Raw genomic sequence first — 23,659 nt, forward strand, 5'->3', positions numbered from 1 at the left:
AAGAGAGAGATAGAGAAAGAAAGAGACAGATACTGTGTCAATACTGCACTGGATTTCTCAAAAATCACACAGCTTTAATACCTGTACACTAGGAAAGCCACTCCTTTGGTAGATTATTGAGTAGTGAGGACTCACGGGCAGAGGGAAATGCATAAACAGGGAAAGGAAGGACATTCAATTCTGCAAAGGGCCAAAGCACCGAGCACCAACGGTACAACTAACACACTGCAAAAAACCCACCTGTTTACTATCCCATGTGGCTCACCCACTCAGGATGCACACATGGGAGGCAACAGAAGCTTAATGGGGATAAACAGGGAGATGAGAAGAGGGAAAAGAGGCATTTTCAGCTAGAGTGTAACTTGTCAGATTTCTTGTTGCTCTATACAATAGAAATGCAGCTGCCAGATGTGTCCCGGCAGCCTCTCTCAGTGTCTAGCACTGCTGCGTTTCTCTTTCTGCACTCCTTTAGAAAGGAGGGCTCTACCTTCCCTGGACCTGGCTGGTTTTCAAGGTGCTGGCAGCCAGGCAGTAATGGTTAAATGACAGGGAAGAAAGATGGTAACTGGGGAGAGGCAGAGCCGTGAGATCCAGCTACCCTTCTGCAGAAGGCGGCTGGCTGGTTGCCCTTCTCTCCCGACACTGCAAGGACGAGGCATCACCCTCCTACAAGGGAAGCTGCCAAGCTCTGCTGACGAGACGAGACAAGGCACTGCCTGACGATGGGCTCTCCACGCACACGTGGGTGCCGAAGGAAAGGCCACTGCGTGTGACTCAGTACCACAGCGGGAAGCTTTCTGCCTCTACCCATCCTGGGCTGACGGCAGTTCAGCTCCCATACGCAGCGCCTTGGGTATTCCTGGAGGGAAACGCCAGGTACCAGTGAGCGAGTCGGCGTTGCTGGGGAAGCCCTTCAGAGCAGGGATCAGGGTTTTTCTTTGTGTGCAGGATGTGGAACAAGAGCCACACCTCCAAGAAACATGTAAGTAATAACGTGACCCAGGGTCTGTTCTAAGTCTTGGAATGACACCCTGGCTTCTTACCGTCTTTTCCACTTCCCAGATCCCTCCCTCCCCCCAAAACAAAGGCTTGTCCCAAATAGCAGGGCTTCCATGGACAGGCGTTAGAGCTGTGTGACTCCTTTCCTCCTGGAGGGATTGAGGAGTTCAGTTACCACCGGGTGGGCAGGAACACTGGCTTCTCACAATGCGTTTGGAATAAACTACAGCACAGCATAACCAATCAAAAATGAAATAGGAAATCAAGAGAAAGCAAAAAACCCAACAGAACAAAAAATTTAGAAAGTAAGAGTAAATCCACTTAAAATAAACCAGAATTGTAAAAAAAACCCAAAACTGTACATATTTTTATATAGAAAAAATAATTAATAATTAATTTAAAAAGTGGCATGCAAAGAAGATTGTTACATTCTCCTATCATGCATCAGGCCCAATGTCCAAACGGCAAGGTAACCATGACGACAAAAAAGTGCAAGAACTCAGCAACATTACCAAAGGATGCATAGAGAGGCCCACAATGCAACTCAACTCATCTCTGCGAGACCCGGGAACAGGCGGGTCTCGCTCATCTTAATTTCTTGCTTTTTCTCTTTTAATTTTTTTTCATTTTTTTTTTCTCTTAAGAATGTAAAAATGTGGGTAAAGAAAGTAAAAAAGAAAAAAACCACACCAACCTTCTCGTAGCTCTGAGGGATGTTAAGGGGGTTTGATGCGGAACACAATGACATGAGGAGAAGAGAAAAATAGGGGAAACACAGAGAGAGTAAAAAAAGGCCTTCTCAAGGCTGTCAGCTGCAAATTGATTGTTTTTTTTTTTTCTCTTAACCAAAATAAAAAGAAAGGAAAAAATGAAGATAGTAACGACCCTCTTTCCTGCCTTCCTGACTTTCCCCCTCCCATCCAGCTAGGTACCTTTTGGTTAAGACCAACCAAGCTCCGCACGGAGGTCAGACGGTGCGCAATCCTAACCCAGGATCAGCACCCGACAGAGGTGCCAACCCCGGCCGGGAGTTCTCACTTCTTTAAGTGCATCTGCTCTTTAGAGAAGGGGGAGCGGATCCTGTACCAGGCAGAGGAGACCCCGATACAAAGGAGATCCCAAGCTGGAAATCCGCTCCCCCAGCCCGTGCTCCCACCAGCCCCCACACCCAGCCCTGCTTGTGCTAACTTCACAATGGGACTGAATAAGGAAAAAGAAATAATTAGAAGAAAAGAAAAGCAAAACAAAACCAAAACATTTCCTTGCAATGTTAAAACTTACAACTCCTATCCCAGGTGTTCTATAGAGACAAGCATGTTATGGGAGAACAAGTCAATTGGAAACACAAGAGTGTTCAAGACTCTTTTAAAACAAAAAACGGGAAGAAAAATGTGCATGAACTTTCCCTCCCCCCAAAGCAAATCCATTTCAGAAATTTGTTACCTTTCCACGATATTAACACACAAGAAACAAGGAATTAAACAGTATGAAGAACACCCAAACCACAGGCTGAGCTTGCTTACACGGCGTTTCCTGCACCCTCTCGGCCGGCTAATGCTGGCTTTGTGTTCCAGGCAGGCTAACCGGGACAGAGAGCGCTATCCACCTGGAGCCGACCCTCATCCAGGTGTGGAGACAAGCAACACCAGGCTTACAACCTTTGTCTCCTGCTAGTTTCCGAGTGGCCAGAAAGGTTGAGGAAATTTAGAAATAAAAGAATAATAAAAAAATCCCCGTATTTTTTCCTGCTGCTTCTTTTTTTTTAAAGAACCCAAAACATTCCAGCTAAGCTGTCTGCAAAGGATTTTAGCCCTGAATTAGGATCACAGCCAGATTTATATTCCCAAAAGAAGAATTTTGGGGCCCAGGCAACAGGGCAAATTTCAAACGCAATTTTCCAGCTGGCCACAAAAGGCTATTTAAAAATTTAGCTTGGAAACATTAAATTATTAAAAGCCTTCTCTCCATGTGCATGTGATTTAGTGAGCGTGAGACACGAGAGAGAGAGAAAGAGAGAGAGAAAGGAGTGCACATAGGAGCATGGCTCTGCGTTTGACTGCAGAGTTAACGTGAGTGTAGGTGGGAGGCGCTTCCTCTGTCGATGGGATGGAAATGGGAACAGTTTGCTGGGATGTAACTTTTCTTTTTTCCTCCCAATGGTATTTTTCTTTTTTTTAAAAAGTGAGAAGGACCAGCCCTGCTCTCTCATTACCAAAAGGATTTTGCTGTGGAAAGATATTAAACCAAAGCTATACACAAAATATTACAGGTCAGAGAGATTAAAATGAAATAACAAAGAAAACAGAAAGGCTGTTGCCCCACTGGGTGTGAGAACATCGAGGGGGCATCAGGCAGAAGCCAATCCCCCTGTCATCTGTTCCCCGTGCTACATGGGTGAAGGAATCTGTCACTACGGCAGAGATGTCTGCTGGCCACCTCCAGCTTTCTGCGAGTCTGCCCATGGCCAGCATTCGTGCCCAGGGAACCAGTGACAAATTACTGCTGGCAAAGTGAAAACCAGCTGGGACTTAGACCAGAAGTGAGAATGCACCCTCCTGTTGCAATCTGGTGAGATCCTGGGGACAGACAGCTCAGTGGAGGGGGCTGAGAGGGTCCTCCCCTCCTCTCACACCCACACCAATAGAACTGAAACCTTCCCACTTCCAGAGAGCAGGGATCCTTTGGGAGAAAAGGGGATTATGGCTTCTCTGCAGTCAGAGCTGTTTGTTCCCCTCTGGGCTCTGCAGGCTGATGCTGGTAGACTCTTGGGCACACTATTTTGGGTCATAATTGACTTTGCTGTGGGTGACGCAGCCTTGTATTGCTGCTCTGCAATGCTGGCACAGGAGCTGAAGCCACCAGCAATGGTGAGGAAGTCAGGGTGCGTAAGGGCGCACCAGGATGCCCCTGCAAGCTCAGCAGCTCGCTGTAAGGATCCAGCCGATTAACACCAGTGCTTCCCCTGCGCTCAGGGACGGGATCGAATCAAAAAGCTGGGGACAAAGGAAGGCCACGGGGAGGGAGATATTTGCCAGTGTCGTGAGCCGATGTGCTCCCTACCTCTCACGTAAAGGTTAGCAGGGGAGGAGTAGCGCACTCCGGCGCTGTTGCTGGCGACGCATTCATACTTCCCCTGGTCTGTCTCCTCGCTGCTTTCAATCTGCAGGCCACCTGGGAGGAGAGAAGAAGACGGCAGCAAAGACACGATCATCACCATTTAGTTCTGTTTTGAAGAGAGAGCAATAGCATCAGAGTTTTGCTTTTTCCTCCCCTTGGGCTAATACACACTGGGACGCTGCCTGGGGGTCTTGGGCTATGAGCTCTGGCAGCACCAAGCCCCCTGCCCGACATCAGCTGCTGCCTGCGCTCAGTGTTACGGCTGGATGTGCACCCAACAGGCAGAGAAAACTTAATACCCCCCTCTGTACTAAGTGTTGCTCTCCATACTGAACCATTCAGCAAAACCATCAACTTCTGTGGCTTCTGCAATGCAGGCATTCTGCACCAGAACTGAACCAGTAATCCATAGTACTGTGACCCCCAGAAATCTATCAGAAGGCAGTCGCCTCTCCCCTGCTCGATTCGAAGCAGTGACCATAAAAGTGAAAGGCTTTGTCACCCACTGCCTAGGACCCCATGAGCACTTTTATCCCTGCTGCCTTTGTTTTGTGCCCAAATACCTGATTCACAGGAATTCTACAGGAGGTAAGAGCCAGTGTGAAAAGCACCTTACTGACAGTGGATATTCCTAAGGGAAAACCCTGTAAACACTGCGTTGGAATTTCCAAATTGCCTGTGTGGTTTACACCAACTGGGCCAAAAGGATTAAGGTTTTTCTTAAACCTGCACATTACTACAGCCTACAGGAACATATCCAGAGCCCATACTAAACATTCCTGTAAGCAAACATGCAGAGATATTCAGCACGTAACTACACAGAAGAAAATTGCCTCATTTACCTCAGAAGGCTTCATCCCTGCAAAACTCCAGTTAAAATACATACTGCATAAATAATTCAACAGGCTATCAAATGTTTTATGTATTAGGAGTACATGATTATACTACAGATATGGACAGTGCTCACGTGGTAAGACTCTTTTAACTCACATCTCTGGAAAAAAACCTGAATATGAAAACCAAACAATTCCAGCTCAGCGTAATATTATTGATAAAATCTTAAGCAAGAGAAGTGCAAATGATATCACTGTTGGTTGCAGATACAGCCTCTTCAGGAAGGAAAAACCAACGTGTTCACATGGGGAGGACATGGAGCTCATGTTCCCCTGTGTGTGCATGGGTGAAAAAGGATCCTGCGTGGGAAGATGTGAGGCTGTGAGAGTATTTATGACAGGGATGGGGTGTGATAGTGTGACTCCTGCCAGCATCCACTGTGCCTGGTAGCTCCCAAAAGCAGAACAGATAGAATTAAAAACCGAAAACCTTCCACCCAAGCCACTAAACCAAACCAAATTCATTTCAAAAGAATCTGTGGATATTTCAGCATAACAGGAGTTAGAAACCAAATAGAATGAAGCTTCACACTGAGACACCAGCTGAGCATATTTCATACTGAATTACAGCTCAAGCATGCTCTGTGATTGGAAAGCTCCACTTCGGCGGAGAGCTGGTCAGCGAGTTTTCCTAGAAATTTCTGTTCATTTCAACAAATCTGTGGGTTGCTCCTACTGGTACCAGACAATTTTTTTTGTGTGGCTCATGAGCAATGCTTTTTGTGCGGCTCATGAGCTGAGCATACACAAAGGGAGACGAAGCCACACTGCAGAGCAGGAACAGAACCATGAACTGCAGGCAGGCAGCTTCGCCAGGGGAGTAAGGACTCACCCCTTTCATCCTGACCACTGCAGCTTTGCTGGTGAATGCAACAGTGGAAATTATACTGTAGAGGTCAACGAGTTTTCAGCACTTGTCAGGAGCCACTAGAAATTATGTGCAAAAAAGTAGATCTCACCTACAGCACCTCCTGTTGCTTTTACCAGCAGATTATTATGGACTATTTAAATTTGCCAGTGTAGATAAAACCAAAGCAGGGTCTTTCCAGGGGGTGCACGCCCAATCCCTGCTGACTTTCAATGACAGCTTGAGGTCTAGCATCTTTTTGGCTCCATTAAAGAGACAGTGCACAAGCTACTTGCCACAAATATCTTTCCCAGAGAAACCTAAGAGTGGGGAGGAAGGGGGAAGAAGGCTCTGAAGCCACGCTGAGATGGTAAGTGTTGGAGATCTGACTGAGCAAAGGATTGGAAAACTTTCGCCACCATCAGTGGCTCAGGAGCACTTTGCATCAACCAAGAAGGTCCTAAGTATTTACCAAGCTTTGACAAAATTTAATGCTCAAGATAAACTTCGGTCCTTCACAGTCCTGGAGAGATTAGCTCTTAAAACTCTGCCATAAATCTGAGGCAGCACAGCCTGAGATATTATTAGAATAACAGTATCAGTATTACGAAGTGCACCCAGCAAACAAAAAAGGACATTATAACCATATATAAAATAAATACAGGTATAAAAAAGAAATATCCAGAGGTGAAGCAGGACAAGAAAACATAACAACAACAACAAGAATCTGTACTGAGCACAGGTCAATGAAACGGGAACTGAGTGGAGATAAGTGTTTGGAGAGTGGGTGAGTGAGTGAGCTGGGGGTGTCTTACCTCGGATCGGTGTACCTTCTGCAAAGAAAACAAAGAAAGTAAGTGAAAAGACTGCAAAACCCCAAACACCTGGACTGCCCGTGGGAAAAGGACCTGAGTCAAGGAAGACAGTTCCCAGTAGGAAACTTCCTGCTCTACCTCATCTTCAATTATAGGGACAGACTGAAGAGAGCTCAGGGTACTTAAGGTGGGGATGCCCTTTTTAAAGCAGTCCCATTCAGCTGGCTGTTTACAGAGCTTCCATGGCACTCTGCTTGAAAATTCTTAAGACGGGCTCCATTTTGTTGCTAAGAATGCAAAGAAAATCGTCAAGCTCTCAGCTAACATTACTGTTTGCTACTTGCAGAACACATGAACCTGCATTTCTCTTCATCACTCCTGGGAAAAAGGGTTGGCATTACAGCTGTGTTAGCCCGGACAGGGAAAGGGACATCCAGGTACCTTGCATCACATTAAGAGTTGCAGGTCTGAGACCACCTTTGCTGGCAAATTCCCAGTTTCAAACTTTAGTTATTGGCACAGATATGCAAGGAATTCAATGCACGTCCTTATCGGGACCTTCAGTGGCTCTGCACAGAGACTGAAGCCAGATGCTCTGCGCTGAAGAAGGCCACGCTACTGTACAAGTGAAAGGGCGACCTCATGCAACTGCTCTGGAGGCCTCTCTGCCTGCCAGTGCAGGAGGGGGTTGTATGGAGAGAGAAGAGTCCTGCTACACTTGCCTGTTGACTGCATCTCCCTTGGATTACTTTTATTCAAACCCCCTCCAGTTGTCTTTAAGTGCCTAACATAAGTCTTCTGCCTAGGCAGGTCTCACAGGTGGGAGAAAGTGCTATTGTGGCTGGTGAACCATGCCACCATCAACGGTAAAATCACTGTCCCCCCGTTTGACCTCCTGAGGTTGCAACCATCTTCCTTTGAAAACATGGCAGGTCCTTTTGCTCACAGCGGCATTCAAACTCATCACACAGCTTATCAAAGAAGGGGGGGTTTAGCTGGTTGTTTTTACCCCAATCCTGAGAACAGGGCAGATTCCGTAATTCCAAGTATTGCCTCTTACTTGGGAGAAATGCAAGGGCTCCTCTGCAGTGGTAACATTGCTGCCATTCTGCAGCACCTCCCAGCCAGGGCTTGGATAGCACATTACATGGTAAGTATCAGCCTTAGACCCTCTCCTCTCCCCCAGGGAGGTACAGCAGCATTACTACCCCCGCTTTACAGATGGGGAAACCCAGGCAGAGGTGAAGCAACGTGCCCAAGGGCACAGAGGGAAGTCTGTGGCAGAGGCAAGACCAGGAGGAGTCAGAGCCTCCTACATGCCAATCTGCCTTAACCACCAGAAAACCCCTTCCCTCCTTTATCCTTCAGCCCTGCTCATCCTTATTCTGCTGCGGTTCAAACCTCCATTCTCAGGATAGAAGGTAAAAAAATATAGATACTGATTACAGTTCACTTTTATTTTTCAAAGGAGGTGAGGGAAGAGAGGTATTATAGTGTTAGGATATTAGGTTCTAGTTATACTCAGCTTCTAGTTAAGAGGTTAGGTTATTTGCTTGAGAAAAGTTAGCATCTAGTTAGGGTTAGGAACTAGCTAAGGTTAATAAAGCAGGCTGGTTAGCTATCAGGACAAAGGTTGAAGAGACAGCGCTTGAAAGAGAAAGAGGTGGGGGAGCGTGTACTTGGGCAGATCTCCACACAGGAGACGGCAGAAAGGTTTTAAAAAGCAAGAGAGAAAAAGCAGGAAAGGGTTATAGTTCAATTCAGTGGAAATAAAAACAGCCTCTGATACATCCTTCTGTCTCAAAACCGGAGTGAAAATCTGCCATCTGTGGCACAAATATGGAACAAGGCTCATGGAAAGAGGGTTAGAGGGGAAGAGACCCCAACATGACCCACAGCTATAAAGCTTCTTTGGCCTTGGTTAAGCCTGGCACTTAACTGCAAAGGTTCACACTAATTGGCAGGAGAAACACGATGGAAGTTAGAACTATGTAAGCATAGATACAACAGCTGCTGTTACCTTCTTGTGTCATTGTAGGTTAGTTATTCACTGTTCCCTCTAAGCATCAGCGTTGCCCCTGGAAATAGGTTGTCAGCAGCTCTCAGAGACAGACTGCCTTGGAGACAGTGCTCTTGGAGAGCAAGATAAGCCAAGCATTGCCACCTCGGTCTTCCCAGTTCTAACTCTGACACACAGGACACAGAAGTGAGGAGCAAAACATGTTTTGCAAGATGCCCCATACCAGGGATGGAAGGGACAGAATTTGAATCAAAATGAGATCAAGTAACTTGTGAGGAAAGAACTGCAGTTTGAATGGTGGCGGAGACACAGATGGTAGATTTTCACTATTGGAGTTTCACATCTAACCAGCTTCATATTCAATATAAGGGCAGCAGGATGGTGCTAGAGGACAATATCAAATAGAACAATTATTCTGAAGAGCTCTTGACAGGTCCTGTAAGATTGGATATGGGGTTGTGGTGGTGGAGGCTGGCTTGCCTGGTGTCCTAAACTGTGCACAAGCAAATGCACAAGGCTATAACCACTGTCCAGGGCAGAATAACCAGCTTTGCAGGAAAACGAATGGAAGAAGTACTCACGCTGGACGCTGACCTTCCAAGTGAAAAGCTGGTGTTGAGACGCCATGTGCAAACTATTCATATCTCCTTCCACAGCCTCCCAGGACCAGGAGATCTGCCCATTTAGGGCAAATTTTGAGGCTGCAGGAGCCCAGCTGGCCAGCCTAGTGTTTAGCAGCAAAGACAAAAGGCAGCTTAAAGAACTTGCCTCTGGATTATAAAGGACCAAGATGGTACCAGGCAGAATACCCCATGCAGGTGTTCCTCTCTGTCACAGAGGACAGTATCTGCTCTTCCACCATCCCTTCCTCTGACCTCCCACACACCAAGCTGCCTACGGATTCTGCAAGCCTTGAAAACAGGGAGAGGAGGACAGTCACCATTGCCATGGTAATGACAGAAAACACATCCCCACCTTCTGTCAGGCCACGTGTGAGAACATGTGTGTGCTATGCTCCTCTCCCAAGGGCTGGAGGGCGCTTTCTATTCTAAACAAGCAAGCAATCATCAAGGGTCTTCTGCAATTTTAAAATGCCGGATCCTGGCTGACAGCTGCAATTGCTACATCTCTAATAACAAAAGGGGACTTGGCACACAGAGGAAATGTGACGTGAGTTCTGCAGACAGGCTCCTGGCTTCTCCAGGGACGGAGATGATCTGGGGGCGGGGGGGGCTTTTCCTTTGCTCAACCTTTTCCTGTACCCGATGACTTGTGATTTACAGCTTCAATTTGAAAATGTCGCATCCCCACCTCTCCCTTCTAAAAATGCCAATAACCCTGTTAGATGTGAAACTCCAAGGCCTCCTGCAGGTGTGAACACAATTATCACAGTTCCAGGGTACAGGCTATTGTGTAATTGGGGAATTACAGGACAACTGTTGCTAAGATAAAAAAGAAATACCTATCAAATATTAGGAGGTTCATATTTAGCTGTTATTCTTTATACAGATATATTATATTTAGGATGATTTTTACTCTTTTTGTAGCCTGCAATACCCCTGCAGAAATTCATTAAGAGGGCAAAATATCCCTACTGAAAGAGTTAGTAGAAGAAATGCACAGCATGCCTATCAAGAAGCTGTTACAAAGGAATTAGTTTAAAGGGCAAGGGTTACAAATCTGGACATCAGCAGGTTTGGGGTTTTTTGGTTTGATGTTTTTTTTTTTAAAATTGAACAAACTTACCAAAGGTCTCTGAATGTTAAAAAAAAGTGAAAAGAAAACAACAAAAAGAAAAAACAAAGTTTGTTATAGACAGTTATTTAGAAAACAGAAGACACACATAAGACACAAAAGGTTTTAGTGCTTATGATGCAAGGAGTGGGGGTGCAGGCTGCTTCCCGTTACACCCCTAGGTGGCACGGCTGAGTAAAGGACATCGGCTCCCACTCGGAATGTCCCGAGACTGCTTGCATCGGGGTGAAGCAGAAATACCCCTTTCTCTTCCACCACCAAGACCACTGCAGCCCTTAGACAACCTGGGTCTCTAAGGCTGAGATGCTCATGTATGTCTAAGGGAAGCAGAAGCTTGGACAGAGCTTCTTGCCATCCTCCTCTGACTGACAACTCAGCTTTTCATTCAGTCAAAACACCCAAGCATTAAAAGATTTCCCATTGCTTGGAAAGTTTATCTGGAGGTAGAAAGGAGAAGAAATAATGAATAGAGAAAAGCCACTATGGTTAATGATGTATCACCTGTTTCCCAATTATACTGAAGACCCATAACATAAACGGGTCCCCAGGATGATGTGAATATAATGACCGTGGTCTCAGAGGTCCATTTATATTGCTAGTGAAACATTCAGTTTTCATATAAATGAGAAGCAAATCCAGACACGGCTACCTGATTTTGCAGAGCTCTGTGTATGACATTTCACTTGTACCTTTTAATGAACTAATTTGCATTTTTGCCACTAACTCATATATTGATATAAATTCAGTTCTTAACACCCACAGTAATAAAGCAGCATGGCTGCTATCCTGATGACTATCTCCAGGGCAGAACCTGGGTGACTGTCCTGTCCTGCTGCTCTCTCAGCCTGGCCCAGCCTCCGTCAGGGAGCAACGCACAGGTAAGTCTGCAGAGACAACAGAGTCACTGGCTTCCATCCTAAATCTGTTAGCACAAAGTGTAGCAATGAAGCTGTGATTTAGGACCAGGGTCACTCCTCCACCCTGCACTCCTATTCACAGAGGGCTTGTTGAACACCCGTTAAGTTGGGTGTAATCGTTAATCCCAAAGAAGCTGGGCAGGAGTCATAGTGATGACCTGTGGGTGAAAGGCACTGAAGCTTATTAGCAGTGTCCTGAAGCATCCAATGCCCTAACATGTGCTAGTGTCATGCTTCTGGCAGCAAAATTTGCTTTCTGGAAAGATAAATATATTAAATTAAGACCTGACTTCAGCAGCACTCACACCATCAGCGCTCAACCAGCCATTGCCTTGCACACCACACTCAGGTTACAAACACACACTTGAATCTGGTCTGCCTTGGCCTTAAAACAACTCCTTTCCACTGACCAAAATACTAACCCAGCACAGATGACCCTAATGTTAACATGCTTTGCTCACAGGCCTTTGCATCACAGAACATGAAAGTTTTGAAAGGCCATAAAAGTAGATAAAATCAGACAACTTGAAGTCCTGACTGTTCAGGAATCTGCACTCCCTTTCACACAAGCAACAGGTTTCTGCCCCTAAGGACAACAGGGATGCTTCAGGGTTTCACCAGTTCACTAATTCAAAGCAGCTGTAAATGAGATTAATTCTCAGCAGGTATCTTCTGATTTATCAGAAAGGCCAAGAGTTCACCCTGTAGCTAACAATCCACTAGAATAAAAATGCAGCACTCAGGTAGCTTTAAGAAAAACACCAGATCAAATCCTGTTAAAGAGTATAAAGGCATTCTAGCAAGATGATAAACGTATAAAAAATATTCTGCCTATGCATTACTCACACTTCAGATCATGGTCACAGAGCATGATATAATTCTAGTTTACCCCTCATTATTTATGCTGAGTGATTTTTTTTATTTGCATTTGCCTCAGCTGTTACGATAAAACAGGGAGGTCAATCTCATCTGTGTTTGTGGGATTCAACAATCCATTCTAATTCAACAAAGCAGTTTAAGTATCTGCTTGTAAGTTTGCTTCACTGAATAAGGATGCATTTATGCAGGTGTGTAAAAGCTACACTGAACTGGAACTATACTGAATCTTTTCCACCCGTGGCCCATGGAACTAAAAATCTTCACATAGAATCTTTGCCGAACAGGGCAAGCGAAAAATCAGGCAGTTACGTTCTCTGATGTTCAGATCCAAGACGACAGTAGTCAGAACTGATTTCTCTGGAGCCAGCAGCCGTCTGGGCAGAAGTAGTCAGCTATCACTTGACTGGCTGACTTGTTAAATGTCTAACATGAACAGAGCAAACTCGGTTGCTTCACTGAAGCCTCTGCTTTCCCTTTGCCTGCAACAATGCCATTCTTTCGCCAAAAAAGACCTTGAAAATGCTCCATCTGCCTTGGCTGAAGGAATGCTCTGAGTAGCTGAAGTGATGCTAGTGCTTGCTGGGTCCAACCACAGTGACACGTTTTGTCTAGGCTGGGTCAAAGCAGTCAGTCCAAGCAGTATTTGGAAAGGATTATTTCTTAGGTTAGTTTTTGTCAAAACTTCAAACTTTCAAAGCTTGTTTCATTTTTGCAGCTATCAATGGAAGTGCTTTATGAGTAGTACTCAAAAATAAATATACCTGTGCCCTCTTTCCACACATACACACATTCTCACACAGTGAACTTGAAGATTTAACAAGTATAAAAACAGCTCCTGAAACGTGAATATTAAGAGATGTCATGTTGACACACACACAAAACAACAAACATAAAACAAACAAGAGAGACAGATGGACAAGCAGATGGGGAAAGATGGAAAACTGACAAGAGCCACAGAGCTGGGGTACATCTGTTCATGGAGATCCACTCCATGGGCAGTGCCACTGAGCACCAAGGGATCACTCCAGAATGTTCACAACTGCTCTCCAGCGATGGCTGCAAGGACTTGATGCTGGAGAGATCCTGCAAGAGCTGTTCTTCAATGCCAGCTTTGAGAGGCTCAATTTACACCAACAGGACCATGTTACAACAGTAAGAGGCTCCCTGAGCTGTGGACCCTATACCAGGTGCATGCAGCCTAAAAAGCCGCATCTCCACAGCAGTTCTTTCTTCCTTACCCATTTCTTGGTCTGAGGAGGAAACCCTCAGCCCCCATCCAGTCCCCAGTTTCCCCTGGGCCGCGAGAGCACTGTTATCCAGGGAACTAGTTACAGTGTGTCCTAGTTGGGAACCAGCTTCCCTGCTGTGATTCCCTGTATATCAACTAGGCAGTAGGGAAGACCAGGAGGATGGGCTGGAGGGGAAAACACTCCAAGCACTCCCCAGGTAAGAACGCTGTGTTCCAAACCCAAAGAAAAGCTAATGCCCCAATCCACACCAGTGGGGCCTATGTCTATCAGCCCTCTCTTCTGCTTCAGAAACCCCTGAGCAGTCTCTTCACGTCTCTATCTAGGTCTCAGTTCCTCTAGTCCCACACAGAGACCTTACCTGATCTCAGTTGTTTTATTCTCCCATTGCTCGCACTGGGGTCGACAGGCAGGAAATCTTTGAACCAAGTGATCTCTGGGTCTGGGTTCCCACTGGCTGCACAGAGCATTGTGGCCGTTCGTGTCCGCTCCACCACTTTCAGCTGCGGACCCATATCAATGTTTGGGAAACCAGGAGGTAACTGGTCCTCTGGTGGTAAAGAAAAAAGGAAGAGTGGTTAAACACGTACTAGGGACTGGGGTGCCTGACGGACCTGTGCAACGGAATACATCGAAGAAAGCATCAGGCAGACTTGCTGCCCAGGACTCTGTGCAATGCAATTTAAAACAAGGCTACGGTAAATGGTCCATAGATGGTATGTGAAAACACGCTATACAGTAAAATTTACCAGCTTGTCCATTTTGTGTGACTATTCTAACTACCCACAAGAAGACTCTACATTTAAATGCAATCTATTAAAACTCTCTGGGGCATGGGAGTAGTCATTTCAAAGTTTCTCCAGGTCTTGCACTGAATCCCTCTGTCAGGTGACTGGCACTTATTTCTTTTTTACAGCAGAAGGTGTGCTCACATATGGCAAGGATCCCTGTGCTGCAGAGTACAGTCTCTACAGTCACATTTAAAAGGAGGGGTTCACCTTCCTCTGCCAAACCCCACAGAACAAAACAAACTGCATAAGAGAAATAGTGAAAGCGACTATGTGAAAAGGCCTGTCAATGACCCAGTGAATACTAAGAGAGAGGGGAAAGGAAAATACCATGCAGCAGTTACCAGAGAGGACACACATAACAACAATACGCCAAGTGCCGTCAGACAGGGTGTGATTTTCGGATTTATTAATTCAGAGTGCTGCTGCCCTAGAAGAAGAGGGATGTGGCACCAGCACCTAGAAGGCAGGCTCAGCTGAGCTTCCTGCTTCCTCTCAATCTTGCCTTTGCCTTCACTAATAAGGGTGATGAGGGCAATCCTAACCGATGCTGACTAATTTGTGACAACTAACACAAAACTCCAGTGCTTCCCCCATAATCTTTGTCACGACCTCCTAACTCATGTGGAAGAGAGCTGTCTTCTGCTGGCTGATGCAGCTCAGGAATGTGGCATTTTTTCCCCCCAGAAAATCAGTCTCTGGAAGAGGGCAGCTTGGAAGGACGATGCCAGCACTGGGACGAGACTTTACAGGGATTCTCTGTCATTTCAGATGAGGCGTGTTGAGGAATCACAGTCTCGGAAATCCATGGCATTGAATCCAACCCAAAAACAGGTGTAGGAACAGAAGGGAAATAGCACGGAAAATTTAAAAAAGGTGGGATTTTTCAAAAAGCAACATACAGCACCATCAGTCACCCAGTGAAACCAATGGGAGCTATCAGAGTGGCAGCAGAGATGGGCTGGAAACCCTTGCCTTGGTCGGGAAACATCCCTGCCGACTACAAACACAACAAAAGCTCATTTCCTACTGCCAGAACATTATGTATCAGAAGGAATGGCGCCAAAGTACATATGGCCAAACCTGGAGACGGTGGAATGAGAGAGAAATCCAGTGGCCTTGCTGTGGTGGTGCCTTGTCCTGTAAGAGCAAAGCAGAATCACCAGTGCTGCTCTACGCAAGCTCAGCACACTCATGATTTGGTTAGGAGCTATTCCACGCTGCCACCTCACACTCGACTTCTAAAAATCTATGAAATCATGAAGGCAGAGCTAAAGGTATGTATGTTGCTCTGATGCCCAGTGCCAAGAAATTCTTGTCCAATACTATTATTAGCAGTGCACAGCTACTGTAGAGAAGAAAAGGGTTTAAATGCCTCAGTTGTGTGTTTAGAAATATGCATTGTTTCTGTCCTCTGACCATTGTTGGAGAGTTATAAAGGACCTATTGTGACTCACTGGAGTGTGAAATGTATTAACCACACCTCTCCTCATATATCAAAGGAATCTGACCACAAATAAATATACGTACTGTTTCATAACTGCTAAAGTAATACTGATCTCCTAGTATGGCTTACAGTTGTACAAAAGGTGTAGTCATTTCGGTGCACCCAAAGCACCTCTAAACCAGGATATTGCATTCTAAATTAGAAAAATAAACGTCTTTAACTAGGGACTGAACCAAACCTTTGAGATCTCAGTTCACCAGGCTGTGCTTGGGCACCGCAGGAGACTCCAAACAGTGTGTGCTCTTGTAGATCACGTGTGCTGCAAAACCCCAGCCCCCCAAGAGTGAGCTCAGGACAGAGGGGCCCTGGGAATTGCTTTGCCTTTGCACAGCTTTCAGCCAGGCTTTTAACGTCTTCTCTTCCCTTATGCTATTTAACCAGGCGGTGGTGTGTTGTTAAGGAGCCACAGAGCAGCTGCCGCATTGGCTGAAGATGACATCATTATTGATTGCTGCTTTTATCCTGCTCCCTGGTGATGCTACTCCACCTGGCTCAAACCTGCAGTCCGTTAATTTCATGAACCAATTAATCTACAGAGAGACTAACCCTCCTGACTGGCAGGGTGTGTGTGTGAGAATGTGTGTGATTGCACATGTGTGTGTGTTGGGGGAGGCCTGGTACAACTATTATTACTGAGTGTTTCTAATTAAACAAAAATGTTAATCTTGCAGCACAATGTGCAGAATTCCTCTGAGTTTAATTAAAACAACTGCGACTAGAGGCGTGATCAGATTTGAGGATCGGATCAGCAGAGGAAGCATCTCTGAACATCACATATTGCACTGATTCAAGTGCTCAAATTTCCTTCCTGCCAGGAAAGTGAAACTGCCTTCATCCCCTAACAACTGGATTCCCTGTAATAATGCAATTACAACCTCAACTCAATCCCCACAAGACATGAGCACACATGCCCTGCCACTCTCCCCATCAATCCCCAAATGTCACCCCAAACCAAGTAAATAAATAAGGAATGGTTTGGATTGTGAATTCCCTTTCTAAATGCAGCCCAGGCAACTACAAGAACAAAAGAACCAAGACGCAAGCTGAAGATGCTTCAAGGGCACATCTGGACAGCTGACTGCTATTGAAAATCACGCTAGCTTACGCAGGCAAATGTTTTCACGTGTTGCACTTGCCGTATTAACAAAGCATCCCAAACACCTTGTTCATAACTGTTCTTAGACCAAGTTGTTCAAAGCCCCCCCCCCCAGTGAAAACCTGAAGGCCACTGAACAAAGTAAGGTGAGAAAGAATAGGGGAGGAGGGATGGAAGGAGGCAGGGAGAGAAGAGAGGAGCACTTCAGCATTCATTTATAATAAATCCTACCAGAGGACATGCTCTGTGCTGGGTGACGTGCCTTGAAACCAACCTGGGCGCGTGCGCCCACACACACATGATCATACAGAAAAAGCAAGGGTCGGCAGCTACAGCGAGGGGAGACATCGGTGCCTGCTGTCTCCTTGTCGCTTGAAAAGGTGGCAGCTCTGTGTTTAGATAATTAGCTGCGCTGGAAATGAGGATGAGAAAGAAAGATAAAGCGGGTGTTGCTGCTGCTCTTTTTCCACAGGGTGCGCACAGTTGTTTAATAATTCAGAGGAGAAGGAGGGTGTAAGCATGTACAGGCGCTCTATGTACTGAATGCAGAAAGCCACAGTAAGGATGCTGCTTAAGTGAAGAGGAGCAGTAATTTTTTGCTCTTCTCTGGAGACATACAGCCCAGCTCATGGATGCTGGCTGGTCTCTAAAGCAGTCAACTATCTTCAGTTCAGGGTGGAAGAACCAAGAACACAGAGATGAAGCAGCTTGAGTGACACTAGTTTTAAGCAGAATCAGGATTAAGATCCAGCACTCCTGAAACTTATCCCTGTTCATTTCATTAACTTTATGAACACTTGCTGCTGCTCCCTCCCAAACAGGTATCCTGGCATTATGCACCTTGTGAAATTGCATCAAGTTGCCTCTATCAATGTGTAAGTACGCGTGTCTTAGTTAACTGTTATTTCACAGTCAAAGACAATTTTAATATGTGAAGGAGTCTCAGTAACACCTTCAGTCTGTTGATCCCATTTCTTTTGATCTGCAAGTTTTACTATGAAAATACTAATAGCCTAACAAAGTTATTAAAAACCTTCAGGCTTACAGACAATGAATACACACTTAGGTATGTGTGTTGGACCCCGTAATGATGCACATAATACACTGTCTTCTCTACACTAATGTATCCCTACGTACCCTCCTTGTAAAGGCATCTTGATTTAAAATCACTCTGACATTATTCATAAGCTACAGAACTAATCTGCTTTCAACATTGCCTGATTTTCAGGTCACTACAAGAAAAGCAAAACAAGTCAAGTTTGAAGAAAGACTGACAAGAATTTTTCAAGTGGCAAGGTAACATTTCAGAGGAGCCAACTTCTCTTTAAGGGATGCTCTTGGGGGACTGGATGCTTTCTGCTGAGCATTTAGAACTGCTTTTTGTTTACCTTTTGCTGATCTAAAGCCAACAATTACAAAAAACAACAGAACAGCAGGGATCTTGCTAGAACTTTATACATGCCCACACCAGATGTCCTCTTGGAGCAGGAAATATGTGAGGAAAATTTCAGGCCAGAATTGTTAGAGAAATGTATGAACACTTCATACAAAGAAATCAACAGGGAATCACTAGAAAAAGAAGTTCTGAAAGTCTGTCCATAGCAGCCTGAACCATACTCCAGTAGCAAGTGCCACAGACCTTACCTGTCTAACAGCCAGCCTTCCTCCCTCTTCCAGAGTACAGTAATCGTCAGGTAAAGAGAGCACTGGCCAGTATGCGGTGATGTATCAGGGCACAGTGAATTCTGTTCCACTACATGTAGCTGGACCAAGCACTGTTTTTTATGGGATCGCGCTGCATTTACTAACGACTTACAAAGGGTAACCTCCACAGAACTCTAGTAGCTTCAACAGAGCAAAGGACTAAGCCAGTCTGGCTGGCCCTTCTTGAAATCCAGCTTGTGCCTCCCAGCAGCAGAGGCAACACAAGCAGAAAGTTGCATCAAGGCTCCCCTGTACTCTCAGCCCACTCAGCTGCCAACAACATAGGAAAATCTTTTGCAGCATGAGAACCTCTGTCTCAGGCTGTTAAAGAAGCAGAGAGAAAGTATAATCTATAAACAGGAAGCAATAACAACACTAATAAATTTGTATATCTTTCCTGGGAGCGTGGAGCTTAGAGAAACTATACCAAGTGGGAACTGGGCTGCCTGTGCCAACTGGCTTCCTTTCTGCCTAAGTTACAATGAAAAAAGGACAGCACCTGGAGTCAACAATAACTGGAAAACACTTCCCCAAACCATTTTCTTTCCTTTTCTTTGGGCTCTACAGGAATCAGGTTTGCAGGCACTATGTCTGGCCAGCTGTGGGAAGAACAGCAAGTCTCCATAGCCCTATCAAAACTCAGATCCCTCGAGAGGAAGAGCAGGAAGGACAAACAAGCCAGCAGAGCTGGTGTTAGAGACTTTGTCTAAGTTGTACCACATCCATCACAAGCTGTGCTTCTCAGAAGCTCCCAAAGGTTTCCTCTCCTGCAGCTTCCTGTTTTTTAATGCATGTGGATTTCTGACAAGGTCTGATCCAGTAGCTGTCATGTGCATAAGCAAAAAAGGGTTTACTCTCAAAACCTTCAGCAGCTGCATCTAGTAGGGAAGAATGTATTATTTTCTCTTCTGTTCATGAGACTCCACCAGTGTTGAAGAAATCCTGTAACTGTTCATGCATGTGTACAGCATGAAGGTAGACACATGTATGCTGAACTGTGATTACAACAGCACAGCCAACAGGCTGCGGAATTACTACCAAGCCCATCCTGCAGAGCTTGTAACAGCTGGGGCCCAGGTTTCCATACTCCACAGTACGGCAAGGTAACAGCTTCTGCCGATGACAGCTCACATTCATCTCCAAGCTGTGGAGCAGCCCCCCCACCCCCACATGTTAAGCATTAGTTCTGAAAGTGAGAGAAGAGAGTTGGAAAGGACAAGGAGGCCTTGCAAGGAAAGGTGGAGAAGAGACAAACAGAAGAGTGGGTGAATGCAGAAGTGGGGAGGAAAAAGAGAGGAATAGATGCCAGCATGCTAACTTTGTCATTGTGGAGATTAGTGGATTTGTGCTTCATCCTTTTAACTTCCCCAGCACTTAAAAATGCAGATAAAAGAGGAGACAACCTTTGCTGTGTGAAAGCTAAGGAGAGATTAAGGATGGAATAACTCCAACTGAGGCAGGGATGGGGACGGTATGCTGTAAAAACTACTTCCTTGATGCTCTTCAGCAATGTCCTGGCCCAGGCCCGCAGCCGATTACTGCTCCCCAAATCTGACAAACTGGGTACCCTACCTGCTCTTGCACTGTCAGTTAACAAAGCTACCACACCAGGTCCTATTAGGCAAACAGAACAGGAGTGCTTGCAAGAGCAGCACAACACAGGAGCAAAGCACACAGTAATAATGTTCTGGTGGGATCAGCAAAGTGCGTAATTAGTCAGGCGGCGGGGAGATGTAGCTCCTGTTCTGTCATCTGGCTCTCTAGCTGACATGTATGATGCTGATACCGGAAGGAAGAGCTGCAAAAAGACACGTACGAAGAACCTTGGTCCCTAAGGACAGTCACTGAGCTCAGCTCATCGTTTCCCATACACTGCAGCTTCCTTTCAGTGGAGAGTGCCTTAAAAATGCTGTGAGAATCCAGGATTTGTGAGGGCAGCAGCTGCAGGACAACCACCTCTCTTGCCACTGGTTGTAGCTAAAGTCAAGGGGTAGAAACTTTGAATATGATTGCAAGAGCACTTCCCTCAAACTGTCACAGCTCCCAAAGAATATATGGGAATAAGTGTGAAGAATAAGGCTCCCAGCCCTGCAGGATAACTGCAGCTAGACACACTCGTGCCATAAAGCACTGTTCCAGTCACCTGACAGATACATCCCACCACGTACTGCTAACAGAAGGTTAAATGCCATGCCAGGCAAAGGAGCTACACAAAGATTCAAATGCACATACACAAATCTGTCAGACATGACTGGACCATGAGCCCGCACGCTCAAAGGCAGCCAGCATCTTGACAACACAGAGCCTGCCAGGTGGGCAACAGAAGGGATATTCCCCACTACAAGGGGAGGTCAAGGGCTCTGCCATGCGCCCTCTATGTCTGGTCTTTATTTACAGCCGTACATTGGGGATTTGCACACAGATTTCGCTCTGCACTATTAAGGATGTGCTCACTGTCTCTTCAAACAAGAAGATTTAAGATGCTCTTGGAGACAACACAGAAACTGCAGAAGAAAAAGCAACTGTCATACAGGCAGAGCTACCACTTGGCCTTACGAGGATCACACACTGCCTGGAGCACCTAAAACTATGGTTAGCCATGCTCACTGCACAAATAATGGCTCTGGCTGAAAGTACCCTGATTCAAAAGCCCATGGCTTTTCTACAGCATCTCCTGCTGATGGCTTCATCAATAGCCAGTGCTCCCAAGCTAAACTCCCTTCAGGAGCTCTCAGGCAGTTATCCACCACGCCTTTTCTGCCAGGATCACTCACACTGTGAACAGAGACCACTATGTACCTTTTCCACTAAAACGGGTCAGTTTTAGCAAGCAGCCTAGCTTAGTGTTTCACACAGCAATTTTACAGATCTCTGGGGTAAGAGTAATCATTCAGAGGCATCCACAGCAAGACCATATTGTTCCCTCCCCCACATCAAGTTCAGGGAGCCTATTTCAAACAGATGACATGAAGGAGGCATCCATGTAAACATCCTTTATAGTGGGGACAAGTGAAAAAGAACCAGAACAAAATGGAGAGGGGAACTGTTTTCTTGGAGAGTACATGGAGCAAAGGACCTCTGGAAAGAGGGAAGATGCCCAGAAGGGCAAAATAGGTATCTTGCACATGGGAAGAGGCTGGCATTGCTACCAGCTGTATGAAAGCCCATGCAGATACACAACCAACCTCAGCCCATTCAGTGATTCCTCAGCTAAGGTTTTCTTGGGTGTCTGGATGAATGGTGCCACATTTCTGAGGATAATGATGAGGATTTTCTGGTGCTGCTCATAAACCCGGGGAAGGAATTTTTATTGGAGGGCAGGGAAGGTCACAGGGTCACAGGATAATTCAGGTTGGAAGGAACCTCAGCCCATCATCCAAAGCTCCTGAAGTGGTCCATTTTTAGCTTTGTTTCTTACATAGCAATCTCATGACTCTCTGGGGTAATAATAGCAAATAGATCTGACAGGTCAGAATAAACCAAAAAATGGAGGACTTTGTGCCTTGGCCACACATTTTTTAACAGCCTTTCCTCTCATCTGAAGGGAGAATCTGAAGGGTCCCTTCTCCCCTGTGACACTGACATAGGGCAGGCAGGCATGCTCTTTACCTCGGAGGACGGTGAGCTTGGCATGGACGGTGACCTCCCCATGAGGGTTTTGAGCAACACACTCGTAAATGTTCTCATCCCGGGGAGTCCGGAGGGGCTGGATCCTCAAAACAGCACCTGCACTTTCATCAAATTCAATTGTCTGGGTGATGAAGGGAAAGAGAGACAAACACATAGTAAGCCTCCTTGGATTAAAAGCAGAAGGCTCATTCTTGCTTCTAAAGGAGGCAGCAACATACACACAAGCACGCACACTCACAAACATACTTCAGCAGCAGCCCCACAATGCCCTGCACATAACCGACATGGTCAACTTGTCTTTCCACTAACCTCAAGGTAACAGAGAACTGTCACATGCCAGACCCTGTCTCTGACCACTGACCCACCAGCACTGCTATGTACATCTCAAATGCACTGAAAGAATGAGCCATGGTGACAGTGTGTATGGAATGGGTGTTCAGAGGACAACTGTGATGAAGGAGGAGGAAAAAGACCAAGTGAAAACAAAATGAAAATGAACTCCTGCCTTGTTCCTCCATCTGCATGGGCAGCTGACACCACAAAGCTCCTCTCAGCACACAGCTGCCTGGCTGGGCTGAGTCCCACAGCAAATTCCACAGGATGACCTCCTAGTCCTTGTTCCTCCCCTCTCATTTCTATCTAAACAATGCCAATTGTTTGGGTCTGGTTGCCAGCAACTGTAACGTTTACTCCAGGCTGTCCCAGGGTTAAAATAATGAGCCATGGATGGGTATGAAGGTGCATTTACAGAGCCGAAGTACCACTTGGGGGTTGGGGTTTTTTAGGGAAGGAAGAAGACAGCTTTATATTATATCCCAGGAGGGGAAAAAAACCAACAGAACAAAAGAAAAAGCTCCAATCATGTAAGTGAGCCAAGTTCTCTCCTTCTTTGGAATAAACCCAGCTGTTGACATGGCCAAGAGCTTGCGTTTCACTCCTTCCACTGTTAAAACTCCTCCCCTTCCAAATCTCCCTTTATTATCGGGTCTGGAAATGGCCAAAGAAAAGCACTAACTGCTTTGCACCAGTCTCTCTCTATAGATACAGGCACAGATTTCAAGGACTTCTCTTACCTCAAACCTCTGAGAGTTTACTTTTTTTCCTTTCTTGTTCCAGGTCACCCGTGGCTTTGGGTCTCCAGTCGCTTGGCATACAAAGGAGGCCACCCCTCCTGACACACCAATTTGGTCCACAGGTTTTTTAATGAACACAGGGGGACCTTTAAAAAAAAGAAATATCATCATTGGCACAAGGAAAGACAAACTCTAACAGATTGTTTGTAATTACTAGTAGCATTATCACTGCTATTCTTTAATGATCCCAGATGAAATTACTCGGCTTTTTAGGAACAAACAGTCTCTACCTCCATTTTACATATGAAGAAGCTACAGCACAAAATGATTAAGGGCCTGATCCTACAAAGAGATTTCAATGCGATGATGTTG

At 45.7% G+C, this 23,659-nt stretch overlaps 1 protein-coding gene across 22 annotated transcripts in view; it reads right to left on the reverse strand.

Moving 5' to 3' along the window:
- Window positions 1–23,659, reverse strand: part of PTPRS (protein tyrosine phosphatase receptor type S) — a 162,694-nt gene that overhangs the window by 57,226 nt on the left and 81,809 nt on the right. For 13 of the 22 annotated variants that reach the window (XM_037384782.1, XM_037384780.1, XM_037384784.1 and 10 more), the window contains 7 exons: window positions 23,288–23,433; window positions 22,194–22,335; window positions 13,851–14,039; window positions 10,438–10,446; window positions 6,672–6,689; window positions 4,060–4,170; window positions 1,694–1,705 (listed from right to left, as the gene is read on the reverse strand). In XM_037384782.1, coding sequence (XP_037240679.1) covers window positions 1,694–1,705; window positions 4,060–4,170; window positions 6,672–6,689; window positions 10,438–10,446; window positions 13,851–14,039; window positions 22,194–22,335; window positions 23,288–23,433 — 627 coding nt within the window. The remainder of the gene's footprint in view (window positions 1–1,693; window positions 1,706–4,059; window positions 4,171–6,671; window positions 6,690–10,437; window positions 10,447–13,850; window positions 14,040–22,193; window positions 22,336–23,287; window positions 23,434–23,659) is intronic. The other 9 variants (XM_037384790.1, XM_037384789.1, XM_037384785.1 and 6 more) reach the window with 3 other exon arrangements.

This window comes from Falco rusticolus, chromosome 4 (genome assembly GCF_015220075.1).
Source record: "Falco rusticolus isolate bFalRus1 chromosome 4, bFalRus1.pri, whole genome shotgun sequence".
NCBI classification, from domain to species: Eukaryota; Metazoa; Chordata; class Aves; order Falconiformes; family Falconidae; genus Falco; species Falco rusticolus.